The sequence below is a fragment of the Priapulus caudatus genome, unplaced genomic scaffold (assembly GCF_000485595.1).
Source record: "Priapulus caudatus unplaced genomic scaffold, Priapulus_caudatus-5.0.1 Scaffold748, whole genome shotgun sequence".
Classification (NCBI taxonomy): domain Eukaryota; kingdom Metazoa; phylum Priapulida; class Priapulimorpha; order Priapulimorphida; family Priapulidae; genus Priapulus; species Priapulus caudatus.
In genome coordinates this window covers 49,684-76,656 of record NW_014577809.1, presented here as the reverse complement: position 1 = coordinate 76,656, position 26,973 = coordinate 49,684, and the positions used below count along the sequence as shown (strand labels likewise).

Below are 26,973 nucleotides of genomic sequence, written 5' to 3'. Positions count from 1 at the left end.
ACAGTTATACATACATTTAAAAAAAACTCATTTCTCATGCCTTATGCTGAAATTGAAACAATCACATTTCTTACTTTTTTCTTCTTCTTCTTCCTTCTTTCTTTTTTTTCTTTTTTTTTGAATCTCAGGGGGATATTTGTACAGGCCACCCCCCTCCTTCAAGAGCGGAGGAATGCATCCCCCCATCACCCCCGGGATTTACGCCCCTGCTACAGATATAAGTACACCAGCCCATCGAATTACACGCGAATTTGTATAAACTTGCCAGTAGGTGGCAGTACGATACAATAATTCTCTCGCGCCTCCCACTGAGCTGTATATTATAAAAGAAGGATAAAGTTATGATATACAGCCCAGGCGTGCACCTATGAAGTCTTGTTCGCCACTGATGTGAAGCAGGAAACAATTACTGTATACAGACAGCTCCGCTTTGAGAAGCAACGCGCTAATTTACACACAGATGCATCGCATAGTGCAAGCATGGGAATTAAATTCGTGTCTTATTCCTACTTTGATTTGCTGTTAGGGTGGCTTCATAGAAATAATATACTGGTTTAGCGTTATATATACTGCTGCTTCTATTTCTATGGGTGGCTGACTTTATTGAAGGTATTTTACTGTTTAGGCTATTATTGAGAAATTTAGATTAATAATTCTGTTTGATTGATGTGAAATTGTGTTTATTTGTTAAATTAATAGAGGGATTCTGAATTTTCGATTACTGCGCTTAAAATTTACATGTAACATCGCATTCTTTTTTTAGAATAGTTACGAAAGAAGTTTCGAAAAATCATAAGAAATGTCAAACGAACATATCGTGATATTTTTTTTATTATAATAAACTGGAACTTTACACGGCGACAACCATGCGGGGATTTTAATCCTATATGTGAATCTATGGTTGTTGCCGATTACACGTGTAGTACATACACGGTTAGCCTTCCTGGCGGTCCGACTAGCCACGTATAATTGCTACATTTTTCGGGAAAATATTTCCGATGAACGATAGAAGTGGAATTTAAAACATTACTTTACTGATCGATATATAAGTAAAGACCCTGCTTCCAGACAGCGACTGACGAACTGATAAAAACACACCATCTGTGCGGCTTCGCATAGGCTAGTCGATACTTGTAGGGAAATATTCGCAATCATGACGCGAATACATACGCACTTTTTATTATTTTAAGTGGGTTTTATACAGTTAAATATTAGTAGTGCCTCGCGTACATGATATATAACTTGATTATACAATCGCTCGCGTATAAACATAAACATATATATAATTACAAAAATCGATAGAACGCGTCGTAGAGGTCGATGTTGAAAGAATGAACAATTTCGTACCACAACATATACGTACATTTTCACCACAACGCAAACAATCACTTATTTACGAATAATAACACGGCAATATATCACATCCAATACGTTTTTAGAGATGCATACATAAAAATATAGTCCTCGAGATAGTAAAGGGGTCAATCGTCATGCACCAACTGTTACAGCTATATCGGTAGTTTCAATGTTCACTGGACGTCAAAAATCTTAGTTCTAACACACTCAGAGAGCAGCCTTTCGAGACTATATACCCAAGCACATATATTTAGATCCACCATGCTATCGTATTATAGTACCACCGTTTACACGGGCGTGTAAAATACAAGGTTTAAAGTCATACGCACCATAATAATCCAAACGCTAAATATAGTTACAAGTAAATAAAATGGTTTTACTACTGGACGGGGTCCTACCCAATCTCGGGTAAACATCGCATACATCGGCAACTACATGTTCTAATTATATTATCACTTCCAAAAAGTGTTCAGCAATAGTCGTTTTACCTCGTCTCTAATGTAAAACGCCGAATGTAGTTATTGCAATCACCTGTGTATATAATGCTGAACACATCTCAATACATCAATAGATATTTTCACAATCAATAATCGGGAGCGAATAAAAAAAAACAGACGCAATTAAAGATAGATGAAAACGATTGTTTTCATTCTCTCCCGGTGTACTATATACATCGCTGAGGGCGAGTCTACCCTGACGCGACCACAGCCGCGCTGCCGTCTACAGTAAACCGCTGTCACGGACGGGAGCTTTCGGCGCGGGTGCTGGTTCGACGTCGAGCCAGATTTTCACGCACTTCTTCACCGTCGTGCCCTTGAACTTGCTCGGCATGTCCTTGTCTGGCATGCTGATGCCCGGAATAATGGTCACGTTGAGTACAAACCGCTCTGCCGGATTGTACTGCTTGCACATGAGCGTCAGCGCCCTCTGGTGCATGCCCTGGTTCTCGCGGTGCAGCTTCGCGACGGGCAGGTAGTAGAAGTTGGGCGCCGACGGCTGCAGGCCCGAGCGCACGAACTCGTGACCCGTGTCGACGCTGCTCAGATTCAGCACAACGCAGCCCTTGCCGTGCTTGCGCCAGCCGTTGGCGGCGATGCGCGACAGCTGACGCACGACCCAGCGGTCCGTCATCGCCTTCTGGCAGACGCGCTTGCAGAGCGTGTTGACGCGCGCGAACGTGCAGCGCCGCTTGTGGCTCTCCCAGTGCTCCTTGCGGCACTGCTTGCTGCAGTAGTACGTGTAGCAGTTGAAGCAGGATTTGTAGGTATCGCGAGCGTCGTCGTGGCCGCTGGCGCGGCCGCAGCGCGAGTTGCGACAGCGCACGACGACGTCGTCGGATTTGATGTACCTGTCGATGTGCTTCGGGTCTTGCGTCGCCTTCTTCCACGCGTCGCGACTCGTGCACTCGACGTTGAGTAGGTCGTCCAGCGAGCCGACGCTTGGCTCCAGGTAACTCGTGCTCTGGCTTTTCACCACCTGGAGCGAGAAATAGTAAAAGAAATCATACAAATATTCGTAGAAAAAACGAGTAGGAAAATATTGCGGTGAGCTCGGCTGGATTGGTTTCACTATCGTGCGTATTTCAGACCCGGCGGCGTAACAATAACGAAAGTAAATACGCCAATTATATCTTACATCATTCCTATTGTAGGTTAGTAATGAATATCTTACGTAATTATTAATTATGTCGATTTAAATTGATAATAGCGCTATAGTCAGAGATCATTATCAAGCATACATGCCCACTATTCAATTAAAATTGAGAGGACAAACAAATTATACGAATCGGGGAATCATGAGATGAATGGGCGAATAATGGCGTGGTGGTAGTAGCATAATCGTAAGCGCATTCTTATTCGCCAGGACGATACCAGCTGCAAACCATATATCGTTGTCCTTACGGAAACACTATTCCAGTCGTCGACGATCCATACTAACTTCCAACAGACGTGGTTAACGTTGCTGATAACCACATCGAGCTATGAGTGTAAGCTGGAGCCTATCTACAGAAGTAGCATACAACTGCCTATCGATCTGTGTTGGATGACTGAAGTCCGACGCTATTAATAGTCATACCTTCAGGTCTTGAAATGTGTGGTCGTGTGTCTGATCAAGATCTCCGGGGCTGATGCTGGTGAGCGACTTGTAGTGTGTGTGAGCGTGGGTGGGGCGGCCCCTCTCCACAGCTTCAGCTATGTACTCCTCAACAGGGGTCTCCGGTCGACTTGGCGCGAGGTCTAACATGTTGTCGACAGCTTCCTCAAAAGATACCTTAAATAGCAAATGTAGATCACACGCTGTAGTTATAGATAAATTTATTATACGGTATTAGGAATGCTTGTTGCATTTTGTGTAAACTTGGCCACACATTACTTACGCATCACCGTTACATATTATATTATATTATGTGATGTGATGTGATGTGATGTGATGTGATGTGATGTGATGTGATGTGATGTGATGTGATGTGATGTGATGTGATGTGATGTGATGTGATGTGTGATGTGATGTGATGTGATGTGATGTGTGATGTGATGTGATGTGATTTGTGATGTGATGTGTGATGTGATGTGATGTGATGATGTGGTGATGTGGTGATGTCATGTCGTGTCATATCATATCATATAACATTAGATTACAATACACTAAATTTCGTTTCATAAATGATTAAATTAAATTAAATTATTTTATATAAGATCATTTATTAGAATATTGAAACATTACTGTTGTTAACATGAAAAGGTTGTACCTAGGCTAACTAATAGATAATTACCTTCATCAGTTCTTCGTTGCAAGGATCATTCACCGGATCATATTCCCCGATTTCGATGTCATCTATGGAAATGTCACGAGTCGCGATTTGCAGCGGTATTGTTCTCGGTGTCGACGCATGAAGAGGTACCGTTTGGTTACCAGGCAAAACAAACACGTCATCATCTCCCGGCGTGCCTGGAGTAACGGGAGCCTTCCGCAGGAATCTTGGAACGCTCGTGTCATGTTCCGACGCCTCCAACACTGCCAATATGTCATCGGCACTCTTCGTCCGACTAGGCTTAGGGTTTCTTTCGTTGCTTACCATCTGTAGCTCTATCACGATAGTTCCATGATCTTGTTTCACAAAATAGGACGTGTCTTTGACTTGAATTGTTTTCGCCACCTCCTCTGTGATGAGTGCGGGCAAGCTCTTGTATAGACTTGTCTTGCTTTCAGGCTTACCATCCCAGAGCGCGGTATCCACGTCAAATTCCGCGCGCGTGAGTCGAGTGGCCTTCACGCTCTGGTCGTCTAGACTCTTTCGAGGAGAGACTCTTGATAACTCAGGCTCCGTCTTCTTAGGAGGAAATGCTTGGTTGCTGGTAGCTTCATCCAACTTATTCGACGTTTTAGCTTTACTCGGCTCTCGAACATTTTCTGGAGATGCTCTGGAGAAGCTTGGTAACTCAGGATCCGTCTTCTTAGCAGGAAATGCTTGGTTGCCGGTAGCTTCATCCAACTTATTCGAAATTTTAGCTTTACGCGGCTCTTGGGCAGTTTCTGGCACGACCTGCTGTTGAGGAATGTCAATGATTGCGTCGATATCTGTCTCCATTGGCCGTTGCACCTCAGAGGCAACTTTGTGAGGTAGCAGGTCACCTGTTACATGTCCAATTGCGAGGCACACAGCCCTTCCCTGTGAGTCGGACGCTATCCTTACCGGGTTTCCAGTCCTATCGAGAACAACTTGAAGTCTGACACTGTTCATGTCAGGGTGTGCATCCATTGGACTACCATGACAATCAGTGATAACTAGAGCACCTTGATAATCGTTTGCCACGTAGAGTGGAAATCCTTCAGAATCAATTGCGACTGGAGATGACGAATTCTTGTCTGTCATGCTTAACCGTGACTTCGTTAGGTCATACTGGAATGACAGAGGGCTTCCATTACTGTCCGAAGCTATGTTTAATGGACGGCCTTTGGAGTCGAACAGTACCTTTCTCTTCTCAGAATCAAGGGCAACGTATAAAGAATTGGAGCGGGAATCCAGAGCAACCAGGAGAAGCTGGCCAGATGAATCGACCTCAACTTTCACCGGTTTTCCTTGCCCATCAACGGCCATCTTCCTGCCATCATCGCTGTACGCCAGCAATAGAGGCTTCCCACGACTATCGACGGCTATCTGGAAAGCGCGACCCTCATCATCAGTCTGCACATTGATCGGCTCGTTATTATGATCAACGGTAGCCATCAGACGTCTTCCCTGGGAATCAACGGCGATGTGATTTGCATGTGAGTCAACTGATACGAAGATGGGCTTGTCGAATGAATCCACCGCAACGACGAGCGGTTTCCCATCGTCGTCCACTGCCATCTGAACGTCGACGATAGTTTTTAAAGGGTGTCCTTTCTTGTCTACTGCAACTTGTTTCCCAGGCTCAACAACGGCCAGGTATAGTGGGACGTCTTTAGCATCAGCAGCAAAGCTGATCACGCGGCCACTTGCATCAGTTGCCAATGGACGCGGGGGCAGTTTGTGTGCTGGGATCGCATCGATGGGCCTACCCTCAGAGTCCGACGCCACTTGAACTCCACGAGTGTCAAAGGCAAGGTGGATCGGTCTTCCATCTGCGTCGACGACGACCTGCATGGGGTTTCCCTTAGCATCAGTGATCATCTCCAGAGGTTGTTTCTCGCTATTAGTTGCATTATCTGCCGCTGGTTCAGCTACATGTGGTACTGCTGCATGTTTGGCTGTGCTACTTGAAACATCGTGCAACGGTTCTTTGTTGCCTTTGTTGCTATCAATCACAATGCTTTCTGCCACTGGTTTTGTTGTCTGTGGCTCTATTTCTTGTTTTTCCGTGCGACTAGGAACCAAATTTTGGCGTGTGCTTTTATCAGAAACTCTCTCTTGTTGGTAGTTAATATTCTCATTTGATTCCTTCTCTATCATCAGAGGGGTGCCAAATGCGTCAACAACTATGGCCTTACCAGTTTTCTTGGTGGCGGTGTATATGGGCTTGTACTGTGAATCAATTGCAAGTTGGATTGGACGACCTTTTTTGTCCTGATTTACCTTCAGGCGACGTGCCTTCTCGTCTTCTACAAGATGCAGGGTCTCTCCACTCCCGTCAACGACAACGTCTCTCTGCTGCTGGTCTTTTGCCAGGAAGATGGGATTCCTGCACGAGTCTGATGCAGCCTGAAGAGGTTTACCATCCTTTCCAAGTATCATTTGCAATGCGATTTTCTTACTTTTCCTAGAAATCTTTAGTGGTCGTCCATGTTCATTGACAGCAACAGCGTTGTGGTCTGAATCACGGGTGACATAGACCAGCTTGTCGTTAGCATCGCTCCCGATCACACAGGGGTTTCCCGTGCTCTCTTGCTGAAGTATTAACGGCTGTGCTCGGGGATCATAAACCAGTTGTAAAGCTGTTCCTTTGCAATCTACGATTGCATCATTTCCACCAGGATTAACTTGGACATAGAGTGGTTCTCCGTGTGAATCCTGTGCAACAGGTATTTTTGATTTCTGTTGTTGAGCGGATTTACTCGTGACTGGTTTAGTGCTGACTAGGGTTGGAGGAGCAACAGCAGCTTCCTCAAGCTGTTCTGCGTCTACAGTTTCGGGCTGGGTGGTAGCGTTGCTGGAAATCAAAAGAGGTTTACCGTGCAGGTTTACAGCAACCTCTCTCCCTCGATTGTCGACTGCTACATAAACTACATCACCGTTTCCATTCAAGCCGATTTCAATTGGCCTTCCTTCTTCATCAACTGCCACATCAAGCTGCATTGGATTCGGGTCCTCTTTGAGCATAATTGGCTTCGCAACTGCATCCACAACAACGTATTTGCCTTGATGGTCCAATGCCAAGAATATTGCATTTCCATGGAAATCTACTGCTGCTTCAAGTGGGTTACCTGCATTGTCGGCGACGATTTTCAGTGGTTTACTTTCTCTGTCAGCGTCGATGTTCAGTGGTTTACTTTCTCTGTCAGCGTCGATTTTCAGTGGCTTACTTTCCAAGTCTGCAATCACTTTCGGTAGTTCGACATCCTGTTTAGATGAAATTTTCATTGGATGGCCAGCGAGATCAATAGCTACTTCTCTACTCTCTGCATCGACCGCAGCATAGATGCGCTTGTTGTCAGAGTCGAACCCGATTTCTATTGGCTTCCCCATGTCATCATAGGCAATCTTCATTTTTTCCGCATTGGCGTCCTTCACTAATCGCTCCGGTTGTCCATGTTCGTCGACCACGGCATATTTCCCAGCGCTGTCTACTTTCAGAAAGATTGGCACACCGCGGGAATCGACAGCCGCTTCAAAACATTCATCGTGACTGTCGTGCATCGTTTTGCTATCAGCCAGGTGCATGGCAGAGGTGATCTGAAGTGGTATTCCTGTTGCACTGACGAGTATATCCTCGCCGACTGAGTCACTCGCCATATAAACGGACTTACTATCAGCATCGAGGGCCATCTGTATGGGTTCTCCTTTTCCATCGACAACAAGCCGAGGCAATGCTGACTTACCAGACGGGTGAAGTCGCAATGGCACTGCGTGACAGTCAACAGTGACATACTCGCCATTATCGTTGGTGGCGATGTAGATTGGCATGTCATCGCAATCAGAGGCAAATTTGATTGGTTGGAGTTGCTCGTCAACCAACGGACGAACAGTTGAGCTTGCCCAGAGAGGCATTCCCGCAGCATTCACGATGTATAGATTGCCTTCTGGGTCAACGCCATTGTAAATAAGATCATTCTTGGCGTCGATGCCTATCTCAACAGGATTACCATTCGTGTCACGGACGAGAGGTAAAGGCACAGCAGTTTCATCTTCATTTAGGACAAGAGCAATCTGCTCCGAGTTAATAGCGACTTGCTCTTTCTGTTTACTCGATCCCCTATAGACTACGTTTCCCTTTGAATCAGTACCAAGAGCTTTTGGATTCCCTACACTGTCACAGTCCATTTTGATAGACGACGCTGGCATGTATATAGCTGTTGCGGAAAATTGTCTACCAGATCCATCAACTGCGATTTTCTGCTGCTGCATGTCTTTGGCGATATATATCAGTCTGCCATGCACATCTTCTGCAATCTTTATAGGCTGTCCGTTAGAATCTGACAGGGGTGTTAGCAGCTCAGCATCAGCATCCACTCCGACCCTTAGTGGCACAGCTTTGTCGTTAACAGCAAGCTGTTTGCCTTTCTGATCCACTGCCACGTAGATGGGATTGCCATGTGAATCACTTGCCTTTAGAATTGGTTTCTCGTGCGTATCGACTAACAAGTGCAAGGTCTTCGTCGTTGTGTCCAAAACAATCTTCAGCGGTCGACCGTAAGCATCTACAGCTATCTTGTGACCTTGGGGATCTTGTGCCATATATACGCGCCTACCATGAGCATCAAGTACAACCATTAGGCGTCTTCCTTCCGCATCTACAGTGACTTGCAGGGGTTTAGCAGTTTCATCCTCAACAAAGTTCAGCGGTGTTCCGTCTACATCCACGGCTAGCTTTCGGCCTTGAAAATCTATTGCCGAGTAGACAGGATGACCGGTGGAGTCAACAACTGCCTGTATAGGTTCTCCTCTTCCGTCAACATACATTTGAAGTGGTCTACCCTGCCATTGGTAAAGAACCTGTAGAGGTGTTCCGCCAACATCCACGGTCATGAGCTTTCCATCAGGAAGGGCAGCGACATAGACAGGTTTGCCATTTCCATCAATTGCCATCGGGATTTGTCTTCCCAGACAATCAACCGTTCTCCTCATTGGTTCTGCATTGGAATTAGGAACAAGGATAATGGGTGTACCATCTCGTGAAACTGCAAGTCGTTTTCCATGCTCATTGGTTGTGACATACACCTTGCCGCATTGGGCCCCCAACACAACTTGTAGTGGGTGAATGCTGGGATCGGGAATCACTTGCAACGGCAGGCTGTCCATGTTGACTGCAACGTCCTTCCCATTGTGGTTAACAGCAACGCATATTGATTTACCGTGTACATCTTTAGCTACTTTTAATGGCTTTCCTTGAGGATCACGGGCGATACCATGAAGAGGCTTTGCAATTTTGACAACAACCGTGTCGAGCTGTCTTCCATTTGAATCGACAATGGCAGGCTTGCCATCAAAGCCTACTGAGATGTAAATTGGCGTTTCCTTCCCATCAACAGCAACAGTGAGAGGCCGCCCTACCGTATCAACTTGCACGAATCCCATCTGACGAGAAGCTAGTAGCATATCAAGCATTAGTTCCTTATCCAACATGGGCGTTAAAGGTATAGTATAAGCTACAATGTCATCACTCTCTTCACTAGAAGACGTAGATTCGGCAGAAAGATGAGGCTTTGTTGCTAAAGGTGTTCCACTCTCATCAAATTCCATAGCTTCTTCAGAGCCATAGTTCATTATCATACATTCTACATCATACTCCTCGTCATATAGTTTCTTCACTGCTTCTTCTTCCTCGTCAGAATCTGACTCTAACCTCCTGCGCCTCTTCCTCAGCAAACCAGGTAATAAATCTTCGTCGGTTAAATTATCGATTTCATTGTCCTCTGATACTGACACGTCATCATCTGTTTTCCTGAGTATCTTGTCTTGGTGGGTTGTCCCAACAGTTTGTAGCGATACAGGTTGTTGTTTACTAAACACGTATTCTCCATCTGATGCTCTTGCAAGAGCTGCAGTGTCCTCAGGTGACATTTGTTTAAACTCTGCATCAGTGACTGGGGTTTTCTCAGCGATGACACCATCTGAGTTCAGTATGACAATATAGATAGTTTGGTTCTCCCTGACGTAAACTATTGTCGGTTGTGTAACCTCTGATGGTATTTTTATTGTGGGACCTTTTCGTTTCTGTAGTTGCGGTGCTTCTTTGACCTCAGGAGTGTCTAGATGCTCCTTCTTTACAGATATTTCATCAGGTCGTTTGGCATCCGACGCTCTAGTTACATTGGCATTGGCATATATAGGTACATCGCTTCTACCTTCCATAGCAGATACGTCTTCCCCTCTTAATTCATCCATCTTAGTTTCTTCTAGTACTGTTCCATCCTCAACAGTTAGCTGACTGGGCACCTTATGTTGGTGGCTGATCACGTATTCTCCATCCGATGCTTTTGCAAGGGCTACCATGTCTTCGGGTGACATCTGTTTAAACTTTGCATCAGTGACTGGTGTTTTCTCAGCTATGTTGCCGTCAGGGGTCAGAAAGCCAACATAGATAGTCTGTTCCTCCCTAACGTAAATCGAAGTCTGTTGTGTAACCTCAGACACTATCGTTACTGTGGGATGTTTTTGTTTCTGTGCGTGACGAGTTTTCGGGGGAAGTGGCAGAATGTTTTTCTTGCCACTATTAGTAGCTGGTTGCTCCTTATCAACAATTTCACCAGGCAATTTTGTGTCTGTCAAGCTCGACACATTTGCATATATTGGAGCATCGCTTTTACCTTTATTGGCTGATACGTCTTTGTCTCTTAAGTTATCATTTTCAGTTCTTTCTGGTAGCATTCTATCCTCAACAGTTGACTCTTCGGGCATCTTATCTTGGTGTCCTGACCCTGCGGTTTCTACTGGAGCGGACTTTTGCTGACTGACCACGTATTGTCCATCTGTTGCCCTGGCAAGGGCTGCGATGTCTTGGGGTGGCATTTCGTTGAACTGCGCATCAGTAACTGGAGTTTTTTCAATGATGTTGCCTGAGGAGTTTAATACGACATAATAGATAGTCTGCTTCTCTCTCACATAAATTAAGGTCTGCTGTGTAGTCTCGGATGTTGTCGTTACAATTGGACCCTTTCGACTCTGTGGTTGTTTCCCTCCTGAGTCCTGTGTTTTGGCAGGGAGTGGTAGAATATTTTCTTTGTTCCTAGTTGTAACTGGATGCTCTTTCTTGTGAGGCATTTCATGAGGCAACATTACCTCTGGCGATTCAGACACATTAATATTAGCATATATGGGAGTATTGCTTGTGCTTTTCATGGCGATGTCCTCTGCACTGCTGTCGTATGTAGGTATTGCCTGCCCATTGATTACATAGAATTTGTCATCATTAACAGGAACGCTTTCACCAGTGGCTTTTAATGGATCCTCTGCTGGGTGGCCTTTTTGGTTTATGGATTCAGGTTTCATAAATTCTGTTGTATTCTTGATATCTGCTTTCTTATTATCTTGCGGTGTGGATGGTTTTACTGTCTTCTTCTCTGCTTTCGAACCAGATTTTCTTGGCCGTGCAGCCTTTTTACTTTTTTCAGTCACCATTTCAACTGGTGGCGAGTAATCTTTTGCAACTAAGAACTGGTTGTCATCGTCATCAAAGAAATGCTCCAACACAAGCGTACCTCTTTGTGGCACAGATAACTGAATTCCATCTGGGTACACTGCATTTCTCACGTGATATCTTTTTCCAGATCGATCTTCCATGGTTGAAGGTTTCTCCGTGTTACCTGTTACTCGTTTCGGTGGTAATGTTGGTGGCACACGGTATTTATGGGGTTTTATGGGTAATTTGGGTTTCACAGGGGTTACCTGGGTGGTGACACTGGCCGTTGTGTGTCTTGCCTTTACCGACCTCTCGTCTTTCGCATCTAGCTCTGGTTTCGCATTTGGATGCCGTTGTCCTTGGCCGCCAACCTGCTTGTTCAGTGATTCATGCCGGGGCTCCTCAACTTTCTCCTGCTGCTTCGGTTGTGGCTTATACCTACTAAAAGAAGGAAGCATGCCTTTAGGCTTTGGAGGTAATGGCGGCGGTTTATGTTCGGCTATTGGTTTACGTGCATCGTCTGAGTGCAAGGGAGTTCTTTTTTCAAGTGCGGGTGCTTTGTCATCAGTAACTGGATCGGGCTTGCTATTTATAGTGCTCGTGTTTGTGAGCTTTTCTGTGGATCCTAATCCATCATCGTCCATATACAGCTCCACTGCTTGCTGATCATATACAGAAATGGTCGACTGTCTAGTATTTGTCTCGTATAATGATTCGACACTTGTTTGTGAAATCAGTGATGATCTTGGTTTGGGCACTGGTGTAGCTCGAGTCTTTTGCCGCATTATAACTACTGGAACATCTGTCTCCACATTGGCTTCTGCTTCTGTCGTGGAATCTAGGGCTCTACTTCTAGGCTTAGGGACGGGCATGCTAGCATCATATGGTTGATAGGCAGATTTCTCTTCCATGGTATTCGCAGTCGATGACGTACTGCTGGGTTTCACAGATAGCGGGACAGAGTCATCATGTTCTTCCTGGTTGAATGTGGGGGCACTGACGTCATCGTTGTGTGATTCTATGGGCAGCTTTGATGTCGTCGCTGTTGTTTTAGTTACTTTAGTTTCAACTTTAAATTCTCTATAGGTAAATGACTCTTTTTCTCTTTTTGCATCATCGTCTTTCGATGGTCGTTCTGACTTTGCATCTGACACATTATCTATTGTACGTGGCACTGCAGTGGCCAGTAGGCTGACATCGTTTTGAGCTTGTATGTTTTTCTCAATTGGAGTTCCTTGTCGTTCTGTCTTAACATCTGGTGCGTTATCGACTGTGCGCGCTGTTGCTATTTCCAGGTGACCGTCGAAATATCCAGCAGGTAGGTCTTCCATAGACTGGGCTTCTTGTGGTTCTCTCTTTGCATCTATCGCTGGTATTATACTAGCTGACAGATTGCCATCATTTTTAGCTGATATGTTTTCCTCAAGCTGTATTGCACGTGATTTGGTCTTCACTTGTGGCACCTGTTGTATGGCAGTTGGTACTGTACTAGCTAACAGACTATCTGGTGCGTTATCGACTGTGCACGATGTTGCTATTTCTAGGTGACCGTCGAAATATCCAGCAGGTAGGTCTTCCATAGGCTGGGCTTCTTGTGGCTCTCTCTTTGCATCTATTGATTTTTCTTTGACATGTAGTGTTGCGATAGCTGACTGGTCATCTTTTTTTACAGCTGGTATATTTGTCTCAAGTTGTTCCTCTGGTCGTCCTATGTTTACATCTTGGACTTGTGGTATGGCAGCTGCTGGTTCAATATTAGCTATCAGACTTTTCTCAGTGCTTTTCTCAGTGATTTTTTTCTCAGGCTGGGTTATGCATGGCTGTGTCTTCAAATCAAGTACCTGCTGTTTGGCAGGTGGCATTATGGTGGCTGAGAGTCTGTCCTCACCATCATCACCCATGCTTTTCTCAGGCTGGGTTGTTTCCGGTTCTGCCTTCAAATCCTTTGCTTGTTGTTTATCAGCTGGTATTACACTAGCTGACAGATTGCCTTCGTTTTTAGCTGATATGTTTTCCTCAAGCTGTATTGCACGTGATTTGGTCTTCACTTGTTTCACCTGTTGTATGGCAGTTGGTACTGTACTAGCTAACAGACTGTCTTTATCACTAGCAGGTTTTTCTTGACGTTCAGGTTTTAGATCTGGTACTCGTTGTAGTTTTGGTGGCAATTCACTAGTTCGCACACTGTCTTCGATTTTAGCTGGTATGCGTTCCTTGAGCCGGTGGTGTAGTTCTGGAACAGTACCAGTATGTGGCGTCTGTTTTGTTGATACATCATATGATTTAACCTTTACTTTCTCTACGGAATAGTCATCTTCTGTATGTTCTTCAGCGAATTTCTGTATTTCGCTAAAAAGCTCTTCAGCCTCGCGAGTTGTGACTTCAGGTTCAGATATTCTGAATGTTTTCGGACTCTTTGGAATCTGCCTCCCGTTGTCAGACGGTGACTTACTTGCTCCACTGTCCGAAATCGCTCTATGTTTAAGTATCGATTTAGGTGCAGCACGCATTGGCAGCGTAGCCGATTTCTTATCAAATCTCTTCCATGTTGTCACGACTCCCTGAGGCTCTTTGTGATCTTTTTGTAGCTGATTTTCAGGAGCTTCCACCGACTGCTCATCGAGATCTCCAGTGCTTCTAGTCCTGCTGAGGACATGCGCACTAGCCAATAACGGTGAGTTTGGCACAGAGGCAGCGGATCGTGGTAAGGGCTTCATCTCAGTTAAACGCTTAGGCTCCTTTACAGATTTGCTGTACTGCTGGTCAATATCCGTCTCTTTGACCAACTGCACTTCACTGGACATCAGAGAATCAATGTCCGTCTCTCTGTAGTTTATGTTAACTTGTTGTCCACTGGTATATACACTTCCCGGTTGTTGGTAAGGCACTACAGGTACGAGCTTGGTTTCACTCCCTAGAACCTTTATGTCACTAGTCGATTTGAACCTAGGCCGTGCTGGTCGGTAGGCATCATCATCAAGAATGTCATCATTTGAGTATGACATCGGCTTTCGTCCACCTTCATCTTGCCCCTGAGGTCTCCCTGGCTGAAGATAACGGCGTAGCATATCTTTTTCCGGCGTTGAACCCGCCCGGTCTCTCATGCGCTGTCTATACGTTTCTATATCTTCAAAGTCTGTTGATCTCGGTGAATGCACGGGCTTCTTGTCTTTTAGATGTTGCAAACGCTTGTCGAACTCGGATATGCTCTTTAGTATGGCCGCGTTGTCCACTTGCAGTCCCCCATCAGCGAAAAACCGTTGTCTTGCATCAAGTATACTCTTCTTGGTTGGACTAATCGTAAATTGATTGTCCCCCTGATCAGCTTGCAGTGTGTCAACAGGCTTATCTATAGTTGGAGACATACCACGGTATCTATTCTTCTGTATATCCTCGGGCTTCAGAAGAGTTAAGAATGTAGGGCATGTTGTCTTATCAACAGTTGACGACTGCGTAGGTGTAACATATCCTCTAACTGGCAATGTTTTGCTCTCTGTATAGCCTCCCGTGTTACTGCCCGTTTTTCTGTCCACTTCACTTTTAGTGACACTGTACAACGGCTGCTGACTCTCAGTGACAATGTTCTTTGTTTCTGGAAGTGTCTTGCTTTCCTTTTGAAGACCTGCCTTTACATCTGCTTTTACACGATCGTTCTTATCTTTTGCACTAGCTGAATCGCGTGTGGGTGAAATGGGTCTCACGGAATACGCCGTCATTTTATGCTCACGCTTTGGGGACATGGGCTTCATTCTGTGAATTGGCTTCACATCTTCATTCTCCGATGATGTGGTATCTTCCAGCATCTCGTCTATACTACTAGAGAGCAGGCTGGAGTCCTTGTATCTGCCAGGCGACATTGGACTTCTCACAGGAAATTTCGCTATCATTGGCCGATAGGCATTTGGCTCGTACTCTCCCTCGCTGTCGCCATCCGTGTTTGTAATGTCGCCGTCTGTAGTCGGCACCTCGCTCACCGATGCGCCCTTTACACTCTCCTGATCACTCTCTGATGAACTGTTATCACTCTCCTTTTCTGTTCCACTCTCGGTCGTATCACTCTCGCTAGAACTGCTGCTGTCTGACGACAACGATGACGATGACGGCGTATCGTCGGCCGATCTAGTAACAGTGTACTTTCCTTTCTTGCGTTTTGGCAAATCACTATCACCGGAAGCAGTTAAGTTCGCCTCATCTCTTGACACGATATCATCAGCATCTGTACCCATGGCGTCAGCTTTAGATTTCACAGCGTCTAACCCACCTTGTCTATCTTCAGCTTCATCATCTGAAGATTTATCGGACAGTTTCTCTGTTTCTGTTGAGTTTTCCCATAGGTTTTCCTTAATCTCCTCTCCCGATGGCGTAAGCACAGTCTTTTGATACTCGTAAGTAAAGCTTTTCGGCGGTGTCTCCATGGACGCGGACGGTTCGGAATCTACGTACGTCGTCGAATGTCTTAACACGTCTTGAACATATTTTCCTTCCGTGACGGCACCGTCGAAATCAGAATCTGGCGTGACACAGCCGATTTTCGCGAAATCCTTATCTAATCCAGTGAACGAATCCTCTAACCCGCTGTCGGGTGATATCACGTCAGGTACAGCCGCCTCTGCGGTGGCGGCCATTTTTGTTGTTTTGCTTTCAACCTCCGACGCGTGTGACATCGACGTTACGGTACGACGCTGATATTTAACGCTTTTGACGACGTTAATTTCACGCGAAACAATCCTGACCTCTGTCTCTCGCATCGCTTCGCTGTCGGCTTTGTGTTGGTCGACTAACGGTGTTGTTATTAATAGATCTTGCTCACCTGTACACTCGTCCCTCCGTTTCGCCTCAGCAATTTTACCTGGTGACGCCTGCGCACCGTCCATCACCTGCGAGCGATCAATACTGGGATTTTCCCCGTTCGCGCTTTCATCTTGGCTAACTGACGAGGAGGATGACGATGATGACGATGACGATGATGACGTCCGCGTTTGCATTTCCGCCTCGCTACTACTCTCTTCTGAAATCGTCGCTAAATAACCGCTGTAGTCGTCGGTCAGATCCGGAATTACGATGACTTTATCTTCTTCGTCGTCATTAACGTCTGCTTCCATTATTCGTTCAACGGCAGCGAGCAACTCGGCGTCATCCGCTCCCACGTTTGCCTCCGTGCTACGCGACTCGCTACCGCCCAGGGGCACGCCTAAATTATCGATTCTATTCAGGGACTCCAACTGTGCCGCCGCCGGCGGAACCTGCTCCGACTGATACACATCTGACCCCGCGTTCGAACTCTCGAACGACGTGCTGACGTCGCCCGCCGCGGGTGCGATGTACTGTCGCACGGCGCGCGCGATCTCACGCTGCTGCTCGGCGTCGGTGAGCGGCGGCAGGCGCGTGCTGACGTCCACGGACGCCGCGGTGCTGTCGAGCAGCGGGAAACTCGAGCCGCTGCCGTCGCTCTGCGCCGACATCTCGCTCGTCATCACGCTCGTGTCGTCGCTCGCCGGCTCGTCGACATCGTCCAAGCTGAAGTCGTGAACGAGCGTGCGAGTCGTGCCGCCCGGTGTCGTCATCATCGCCGCCGCCAGGTGACTATCGCTGGCGTTCGGCGCGCTGCGCGGACTCGCCTCGATGTTGTTGTTTGACTGTAGGGCAACGCGTTTCCTGCGCGCGGCCGTCTCGGGCGATAGCGGCGGCTCGAGCGCGGCTAGAGCGACGTCCTCGTTGCCGAGTAACATGAGCCGGCAGGCGATGATGATGGCAAACACGGTGGTGATCGTCGCCGCGACGACGCGCTCGAAGGCGCCGGCATCCTCCTGCTCGCGCCGCAGCGCCTCCTGCCGGGCTCTCCGCTGCTGCTCGTCCTCCTCGTCCATGCTGTAGATAGGGCGGCAATGGCGCGGCGACTATACCTGCACGTGAGCACAATGAGCACGCGTTAGCGCAAACAAGCGCCCACATATCTTCGCGTCGCAATGTACACATAAAAAAACGTGTGCCATATAAATAAGGATTGTGCGTGCGTGTGTGTGTGCATGCGTGTGTGCGTGTCAGCGTACGTGCGCGTGTGTGCACAGGCACATGAGCCGTTTTATACTAAAATGATGGTAAATCAACACTAATTGTATTTACTACGATAGAGTCTTAATTACCATTTACTTAGCATATCTCTCGCCCATTATTAGTAATAATTCCCTGTAAATGCCGTTCAAATGCTCATCTGCAACATACAATCAAGAGCTCTATTATGAGCTCTTGATACAATACAATTAACCTTACCGCACGCCGCCACCGTTTATAAACTCCCAGAAAGATGGCTTAATCTCTTATAATTTCTATGAGTTTGTGCAGTAGAGTGAGTGCGGTGACATTGTTTGGCAGAACGTTCGGCAGAACGTTCGGCAGAACAGTATTTGAACGGCATTTAATATATATATATATATAATATATATATATTATATATTTATATATACATACTATACATATATGTAGGGGAACCCGGGCAAAGCAGAACCCGGGCAAAGTGGAATTGTCTCAGCAGATTTTATGTTGATGCCCCATGCTATCTGTGACTGTTTTCATTAGACCTCAGTATGATGATGCATGCGTTTTTGATAGATGCCCATTTGCGATGAATCAGCTATGCTAGCATTTTTTTGGCGAATAGTCTGTTTTTTAATGTGTTTCACGGATATTTTCTTAAAAATGAATCTCTGCTAAATCAACTGTGAATCTTTATGGAATTCTTAAATGTAAGGCTATTTTGTTGAAATCTAGGCGGCTATGTGTGCCTATATGCATGATGACATCTTTTGCGGTAGTTGTCTGCCACATCGCGTAACGCCACATGTCTAGTAACGCTATCATGTGCTTCAGCGGCAAAGTGCGAACAGGTTCCACTTATGCCCCAGGCGCATATTTGAATAGCCTAAATGTCATATCATTATTATCAGATTATCTTTATTTATTGTATCTTAATTAAGTACTCTCAGTAGCGCACGAAGGGGTCGTTTGTCGTAAGCAGGTACTACAGATATGTACCCGAGAGTTAGTTTTAGTGTTGTTCTTTAGTATTACTGTTTTATGATTTTATATGAGGTATGTTTAGGTTAGGGTTAGGGTTAGAGTTAGGGTAGCGGGTTAGGGTTAGGGTTAGCTGTTAGGCTGTTGGGTAAGAGCACACTTGCTGTAGCGAAACAAGTCTGGTACAACTTTTTGTGTGATACATATACCTCGAGATTTGTACATATGCTGTAGTACCTGTTACGACAACGACCCTCTTGAGCCTCAGTAGCAGGTAGGTCTATGTCTGTCTTTGCGGCATCATTTTTAACAACACTACTCGTGTTAACCAAAAAATTGGGAACAATTAATCTGTTGTCTTTTTTTGTGTCTTCCCTAGACATTAATTATTGTATAAGCGTCTTATATAATGGCATTTTTCTTTCATATTTTAGGCAAATGGTACGCAACTATGATTTGATGTTCAGAGTTGGACACTGAAAGAGGACGCAACATTTTTGACACAATATACATGGAGTAAAATAACATTCCACCTTGCCCATAACAGGTTTCACTTTGCCCGGGAGTCTGGGGCAAAATGAAATATTTATAAATTTTATAATTTTGTATATTTCAATAAAGTCGTTTTTTAGATTAACTTTGTTTGTACGCGCCTGTTAGTTGCTTGTCCTAAGCCAAAGCGATTAGAGCCAAGCATTTCACTTTGGTCTCGCTCTTTCACAGGGCGTTTTGGCTACCAAATTTCTTCGGTTACTTTGCCCGGGTTCCTATGTGTGCATGTGTGTGTGTGTGTGTGTGTGTGTGTGTGTGTGGTGTGTGTGTGTGTTGTGTGTTGTGTGTGTGTAGTGTGTGCTGTGGGTGGTTGTGCGGTGTTGTGCTGTGTGTGTGTGTGTGTGTGTGTGTGTGGTGTATGTATGTATGTGTGATATGTGTGTGTGTTTTGTGTGTGGTGTGTGTGTGTGTCGTATGTGTATGTTGTGTGTGTGTGTGTGTGTGTCGTGTGTTGTGTTGTGTGTGTGTGTGTGTGTGTGTGTGTGTGTGTGTGTGTGTGTGTGTGTGTGTGTGTGTGTGTGTGTGTGTGTGTGTGTGTGTGTGTGTATGTGTTCATGCGAGGAATTTCTTTATCTCTATTTATTTACGTATTTGTTTATTTACATAATTCACGTTTGTGTGGCATAGACATGCGTGACATACATTTCACACAACCAAGCAGACAATACATGCGCGTAGCGTCACAACAAGATGTTCAGACTACATTACTGTACCCTCCGGGAACGTGTTTCACTCTTACTTACTAAATACGTTTACAAAACAAGCTCTACTGCTGTACAGACGTATTCACCAACTCACGCTTGCAATTTCTTGAGAAACGACTTTGGCCAATGTCAGGTCCAATTCAAGCATTCTCTACTTTGCGATTTACGATACTCCATTCAAAGCAGCTGCACACTGACACAGGTAAATATCCAACGATCACAATCACAAGCAAACATTCCAACCCGCACCGAGGAACCATCAGCACAAACACGTGTATAATATACACCCACCTCACGGTTGAATTTTATCCACAGACGTGCTACGAAGAAATCGTGCTTTTGCCGGAGAAATTACAGCAGGGCGTTGCTTTAGACAGCATCGAACTTTTCACGTGAATCCTAAAATCTCTAAACCCGTTCTCAGTGCGATATCACCGGCGCTCGTTGATGTGGCGATGCGGGTTATTAGAGCCAATGCACATTCCAGTCACAACGCGCTCGTCTTTCTCACACCTTTCTACTGCACTTACGCAGTAATCACACGGCGAACAGCACACGCGGAGTTTCACGCATACATATATGTATTTATACACAAGACAATAAACTACGTGTACCAACAGTCCCATCAATTGACAGCGTGTCATCGACTGCTCGACCAAGCCGCTTCCTTACCACGCAGCAGACACAGTGAGCCAGGTAAGCTAGCGGCCCCACCTGTCGGGGCTCGCGATGATGCGATACCAGCCGGCGCCCCCGATATTTATTGACTGGCCACCTGCGACATTTCGCGCATACACGTACACTTATCTTGGAAATATACTATATACATCAGGAGTAGATAATAGGGATTCCCTATTATCTACTCCTGATATACATCTATCTGATAAATCTTCACTGTATGTATGTATTACAGATAAGTAATTACTATATGTAATATATTTCCTTACCTGTAGCCCTATCTGTCATATATGTGATACAAAAACGATCAACCGCAATTATATGCACACACACATGATAAATGTCAATGATGTATAATGCATGCGTCCACGGGGACGCGTCGTCGTTATATTCACCAGGTGTTACATTCATTAGTGCATTCAATTGCCACCAACTATCCTAGTCAAATATCCGAGCATGTGATTACCGTAAACACATAACAATATATATATATATATATATATATATATATATATTGTCTGGTTTGCGCGATCACTTAATTACGTATTATAGCTGGCATAGCAGATAGTTTAGTCCCACTCCTCATCTGCATAAGTAGCTATAGATATAATTATCCTAGATTAATTAATTATGGTTCATTAGTGTAATAAAGTTTGTAGCCTTAGTCAAGAAAATAGCACAAAACATGAGCATTTAATTCGTATAAAAATATTTGTCGAAAATATTAGCACGTGGATAAAAATTTTCATTTGAAAAAAGGAATTATCCATCGAAAAACTCATCAGTCCATGACGGAGTATCGGGGGCCTCACCAGTTAAACACGGCCCCTTATATCTGCGTTCTTACCTGCCGTACTTGCCTACGCATCGGTAGTTCAACCATTGTGTTTACCCAGGCGACCGGCTGGCTACATTCAACCGTAGCGGAACTTTGTACTGTATACATTAATTCCTTTCGCGCTTACTCACCACTATACCTGACCGCGTGTATGTATAAGCCAAAGATGGCAGCGTATATGCATGTGCGCATGACGTATGCGTTATCGACAACAATACGACCTATTTCTAACGTACTTAGACGTGTAACTCGACTTCGCCGTCATTTCCTTCAGAAGATTAACTGCAGGAATACGCATGTATCTCAATTCATCTTTTCCCTCTTTCTACATGCACTCACGTACGCGCGCACGCATTAATTACCAATGTTTATACGTTATCTCCACCACAGGTCCCCCGCCGCTTCTTCTACCGCGGCCTTTGCTTACTGCGCAATAGCATCTATGTGTGTACGCGTGCGTCTAGCTTGCGTATTTGCGCGTACGTATGTGCGCGTGGGTGTGTGCGTATGTATGTGTATGCATGTGAGCGGGTGTGCATGTTTATATGGTAGTCAAATGACGATATAATCAATGAGTATATACAAGAGTATGCGGGTGTGTTTTGCATTGTGTAGTAGCAGGCATTGGCTGTAAGTTGCAGATACAAACACAGAACATATTTTATAAAATATTCCGATGCCTTTCATAACAGCAGGAGCTAATAATGACAAAGGAGTAAGACACCGATTTGGCACTAATTTCACTACATTTTTGTCGTACGAGTTCGATGTGAATAAAAATACAAATGTATACAAACATGAGCTTCTTTTGTTCACTGTTTCTTATTCTATCTTCCGGTAGTATTACAAACCGCGTAGCTTCCTTCGTTTTGACATAATTCGTACTTTTGCACGACATGGTTTTCATGTTAGTTTGTCATTATTAGCTCCTGATAACAGCTGATCTAGCCAATTGTAAATACACAACTGAAATATACACAAGTATAATAGCGCAACAGTTATAATATACAACTCAATAATGTGCTTCCCCGATAGCACTCAAAAGAATGCAATTTCACATGTTTTTTTATCAACCGTTATCATACTTTCTCAACCTTTCTGATACTTACCGGTACTCCTAGCTTGCATAACACCAAATTTACGTAGTAAGGCTAACATGTCATAGAACACTCGCACAACATTCTTTCCACAATATGTGCACCGATCTGCATTTCACATGAGATTGTTTACATAATGTCAACAAACCTAGCGCGTGATTTTTGCTCTCGCGAGACCGAACCCCTATCTCAACACTTACGTTACTACACTTACACTTACACTGCCTTAACCAGGTTAATAACCTTTGTATACATTTTGAGATAGGTACCAATCTATTAATAGTTGCGTCACGTAACTACGTGCGCTCGTTTTGTGGGGCCCTTTGAACATTCCATTATCGCGAATCTGAATTTAGCAGGCGCACGTTTAATTGCTGTTCATCTGCTGTTTTATAGCATATAACAGCACAAAATTAATTTGTGGTGATTGTTGTGCCGGAGTAATCAGTAAAATGTCCGCGAATAGGTAATACCACAATTTGTCTACACTGCATTTTTACTCTGTTCATATAACATGAACATACATACTATCAGGAGTGACTACTGAATAATAATATATATTATAATATATTAATATATAATATAATAATATTATTATTCACTCCTGATACTATCATGAGAATTAATATTATATCACGAGTAAATAAGAATATCTATTATTATTCACTCATGATAAAATCCAATCAGCAATATTAACTTTTCTTTTCAATTAAGCCACGATTTCCACATATGTTATAATGTATATGAAAATAACGCACGGACGTCGGTCGCCGTTAGTTACAGAGAAAATTTTCTTCGGTCGATCTTATACGTTTAAACTAGAGCTGGGCGGGGCGACGACACGTGTGCGTGGTAAAATCCGATCTATAGTATTCACTTTGCTCGCTGCATCATGCACTGGGTTCCCACATTTGATAATGCGCATGCAAACGGCGGACGGACGTCGTTTGCCGTAGACTGCCAAGAAAATTTTCTTTGGCCGATCTTATACCTTCAAACTAGAGCTGGGCGGGCCGACGGCACGTGTGTATGGTAAAATCCAATCTACAATATTAACTTTGCTCGCAGCATCGCGCACGATTCCCACATATGCTAATGTACATGAAAATGACGCACGGACGTCGGTCGCCGTTGAGTGCCAAGATGAATTTCTTCGCCCGTTCTCATACGTTCAAACTTAAGCCAGTCGGGCCAACGGCACGCGTGCATCGTAAAATCCAATCTACAATATTAACTTTGCTCGCAGCGTTGCGCGACGATTCCCACCTATGCTAATGTACATGAAACTGGCGCACGAATGTCGGTCGCCGTTGACTGGCAAGATAATTCTCTTCGGTCGATCTTATACGTTCAAACTAGAGCTGGGCGGGCCGACGGCACGTGTGCGTGGTAAAATCCGATCTATAATATTCACTTTGCTCGCAGCATCACGCCCTGGGTTAGGGTTAGGGTTAGGGTTAGTCTAGTGAATCCGCCAAGCGTATGCCATTATCAGTCAGTGGTGTCCTCCAGTGGCACAATGCCACAAAGGACCGTATACAAGAAAAGACGGCGCCGCTGATGCCGCTAACCGAAATATTGTTGGTATCGGGTTGATTCTGCGATGTTCTGCCGTTATCTGCAATGGCGTACTGCTATCGTGCTTGGCGTTATTTATAACACACGTCAGATGTTCTGCTGCGCGCAGTGAAGACTACGCTAGAGTCGCTACACACGAGGACGCACGCACACGCACGCACGCACGCAGGCACGCACGCCACGCGCGCCACGCAGACACGCCTACACATACACGACACACAGTCGTCACACACAGCACACACACACATACGACACACGACACACACACAACTACACACACCCACAGCACACACACACACACATCACACACACACACACACACAGCACACACCACACACACACGACACACAGACGCCACACACACACAAACACACATCCACCCACACACACACATCACACACAACACACATGCACACCACGGCAGGTTTGCGGCTGCCGCCGCGGCCGCAAGTACACACTTGTACATACCTATTTTCATGCTCCAACTAGTTACTAAATGAGAAAAATTTTATCAATATACCAAAATTATTATTAATATATTCATATTATCAAGGGTAAATAATCTCCAAGCGATCTATCTTTGGAACTATTTCTTCGCTCGTATTATGTATATAGTTCCTATATTGTTATCGGGTTATTAACACTGCTGGCGCATTCTTGGTTCTTGCCAACTACTGAGGTCATTAGGTGAGGTATACGTTTGTCCTCTCATTACGTGCTGGATAAAACATATGGTCAATTATGAAACTATAACTTGAGACACGATAAGTTATTCTTCAGTTTTCTCTCACAATTCACATATCATTATGTCGCGTTATCGAAAACGTATATGCTTCATTGTGATTACGTCATAATCGAATAATTTCTTATATACCCCAACATGCTCATGATCTTATGTATCCATATTCATAAATGTGTATTTATTATTTCAATTCTACTTGAGATTCTATTGTACATTTTTATGTGGACATTGTTTCATATTTATCGTATTGTTCATGCAATGCCATACTATATACCTACATTTCAATTCTTCCAATAAAGTATTATCATGCGGTTAAATTAAGCGTTAGTTGTTTTTTATCGTGCTTAATAGTGCGTACATGATGTTGTGTATCTAGCACACTTGTTTAATTGAGTAAACCTTTTTATCTTCGAACGTATTACGTTATTATATAATAAGTTGATGTGTGCGGGCTGACTTGACGGATGGATCGCTTTCTGCACACATGCTGACATCGTAATTAAATTTCTCGCGATGTGAAATTTAAAATTTTAAAGCTTGCTATCACAGTTTTTGTAAAATCTCTGGTCATTGCCAGAGCCGTGCATGAAGACGAAAACATTATTTATTTGCATCTTTACAAGAGTAGATGGCAGCAGTGATCCGCATGTTTTGACGTTTGTCTTATTGCGAAAGTTTGCAGTCTTCATGCATAAATCTGCAGTCTTTTGTTATATGTTTTTGCCTATATAAGTAGGCCTACGAAAGAGCAGTGCGAGTGTATATACAAACGAGCTCTTGAATACTGCTCCTTGATACCTATACGAAGGGCTATAATTTGTCTTCGTTGCATTTTGCTGTTTTGTTACAATAATTTAGTAGAGACAGAATCGCCACGTTACTCGCTAGTGTGAAGACTATTCTCTGTGACTGAGTAGCCACTGAGCAGACAGACTGACCGCACACTTTTTAGTCGACCGACATCATCGTCTGCAGTTCTCAACGCTCCATGTACCAGCCGCTGGACGGGATGCGAAATTTTTTTCCCCACGAGAGTTCCGGCCCCACCATAGATAGTGTTTTGTAATATATGGTTCGTCTGTACTGTACTATATCATGCTGAACTGGGGTTTAGACCGGAGGAGACGAGTGACTAATCAATACGGCCAGTGAGCTTGTCAGTGGACAGTGTCCAGGGCTACGTCAGCGGTCAATGAGATAGAGCACGTGACCACGGAAAACCCGCGCCCGAGATATATAAGCGGGGCCGGGAAAGCAGGGGGGGGGGTGTAAGAGAAGGAGACGAAGAGGAGGCACTTACGTACTGTTGTGCTTGTGTATTATTATGTCGTAACATATTAGAATAAAGCCGTCTATATTATACACGACGCCTTCGACCTTCACTGTCTACGATCATTGACCGACGTGTAACGTGTGACATCAGAAACCTTCCCTACATTGGTGGCGATAAAAAGCTCCGCTACAACTGTGGCCAATACCCCGACCGTAATTCGTTTAACGTGTTTTCGTAAAACGTAATTTTTGTGATCGGAATTAAATTTCAGTTGTACATGCTCTCAGATATACCTTAATGGCCACCTCGTAAATTTTTCATTTTCAAGCCCCTCCCCCCATTAATCTACGCTTCAAGCACTGGGCGCTCGCACCCCCCCCCCCGCCCCATCCCAATTCAGGAAGAGGCTCCCGTGTGTGTGGATCTCCTCACTGTACATACTTGACAAGATATCTGGGGCATTCCACAGAATAATGAAGTAATAAGCTAAAAGCGGTATAAGCTCAAAGCTTAAGCTAAACGCTAAACGCTAAAAGCGGTTGAGTTGCGGCCTAACTAATGCCACCGTCCAACATCCCTCTCCCATTCCTCCACTCTCCCACTCTCCCCTCTCTCTCGCTCTGTCCGTCTGTCTACCTATCTCTCGCGCTCTCTCTCTCTCTCTCACCCTTTTTCTCACACGCACCTACTCTCTTTTTCTTTCTCACACGCACCCTTTTCGCTCTCCCTTTCTCACATGCACCCCCCCTCTCTGTTTTTCTCACACGCACCCTTTCTCTCTCTCTCTCTCTCTCTCACACGCACCCTTTCTCTCTCTCTCTCTTTCTCTCTCTCTCTCTCTCTCTCTCTCTCCCTTTCTCACATGCTCTCTCTCTCGTCGAG

At 44.8% G+C, this 26,973-nt stretch overlaps 1 protein-coding gene across 2 annotated transcripts; it reads right to left on the bottom strand.

The window, feature by feature from the left end:
* Window positions 1-813: 813 nt before the first annotated feature.
* LOC106813270 lies at window positions 814-20,557 on the bottom strand. Of its 2 annotated transcripts, none has more exons than XM_014817370.1 (4): window positions 20,177-20,557; window positions 4,130-17,518; window positions 3,433-3,627; window positions 814-2,832 (listed from the first exon to the last, which is right to left on the bottom strand). In XM_014817370.1, the coding sequence occupies exons 2-4, from the start codon at window positions 17,480-17,482 to the stop codon at window positions 2,077-2,079; spliced, it is 14,304 nt and encodes a 4,767-aa protein (XP_014672856.1). In that variant the 5' UTR covers window positions 17,483-17,518; window positions 20,177-20,557; the 3' UTR covers window positions 814-2,076. The 2 variants fall into 2 exon arrangements, with proteins under 2 accessions (XP_014672856.1, XP_014672857.1); XM_014817371.1 differs by lacking the exon at window positions 20,177-20,557 and adding an exon at window positions 19,980-20,165.
* Between the last annotated feature and the right edge of the window lie 6,416 nt (window positions 20,558-26,973).

Bases quoted from the DNA above. Each gene is read 5' to 3' on its own strand.
- LOC106813270 (XM_014817370.1), bottom strand. From the start codon at position 17,482: ATGGACGAGGAGGACGAGCAGCAGCGGAGAGCCCGGCAGGAGGCGCTG. The intron at 3,628-4,129 runs GTAATTATCTAT...TTGCTATTTAAG, and splicing joins GCAACGAAGAACTGATGAAG to GTATCTTTTGAGGAAGCTGT. The intron at 2,833-3,432 runs GTATGACTATTA...TTCTCGCTCCAG, and splicing joins ACACATTTCAAGACCTGAAG to GTGGTGAAAAGCCAGAGCAC.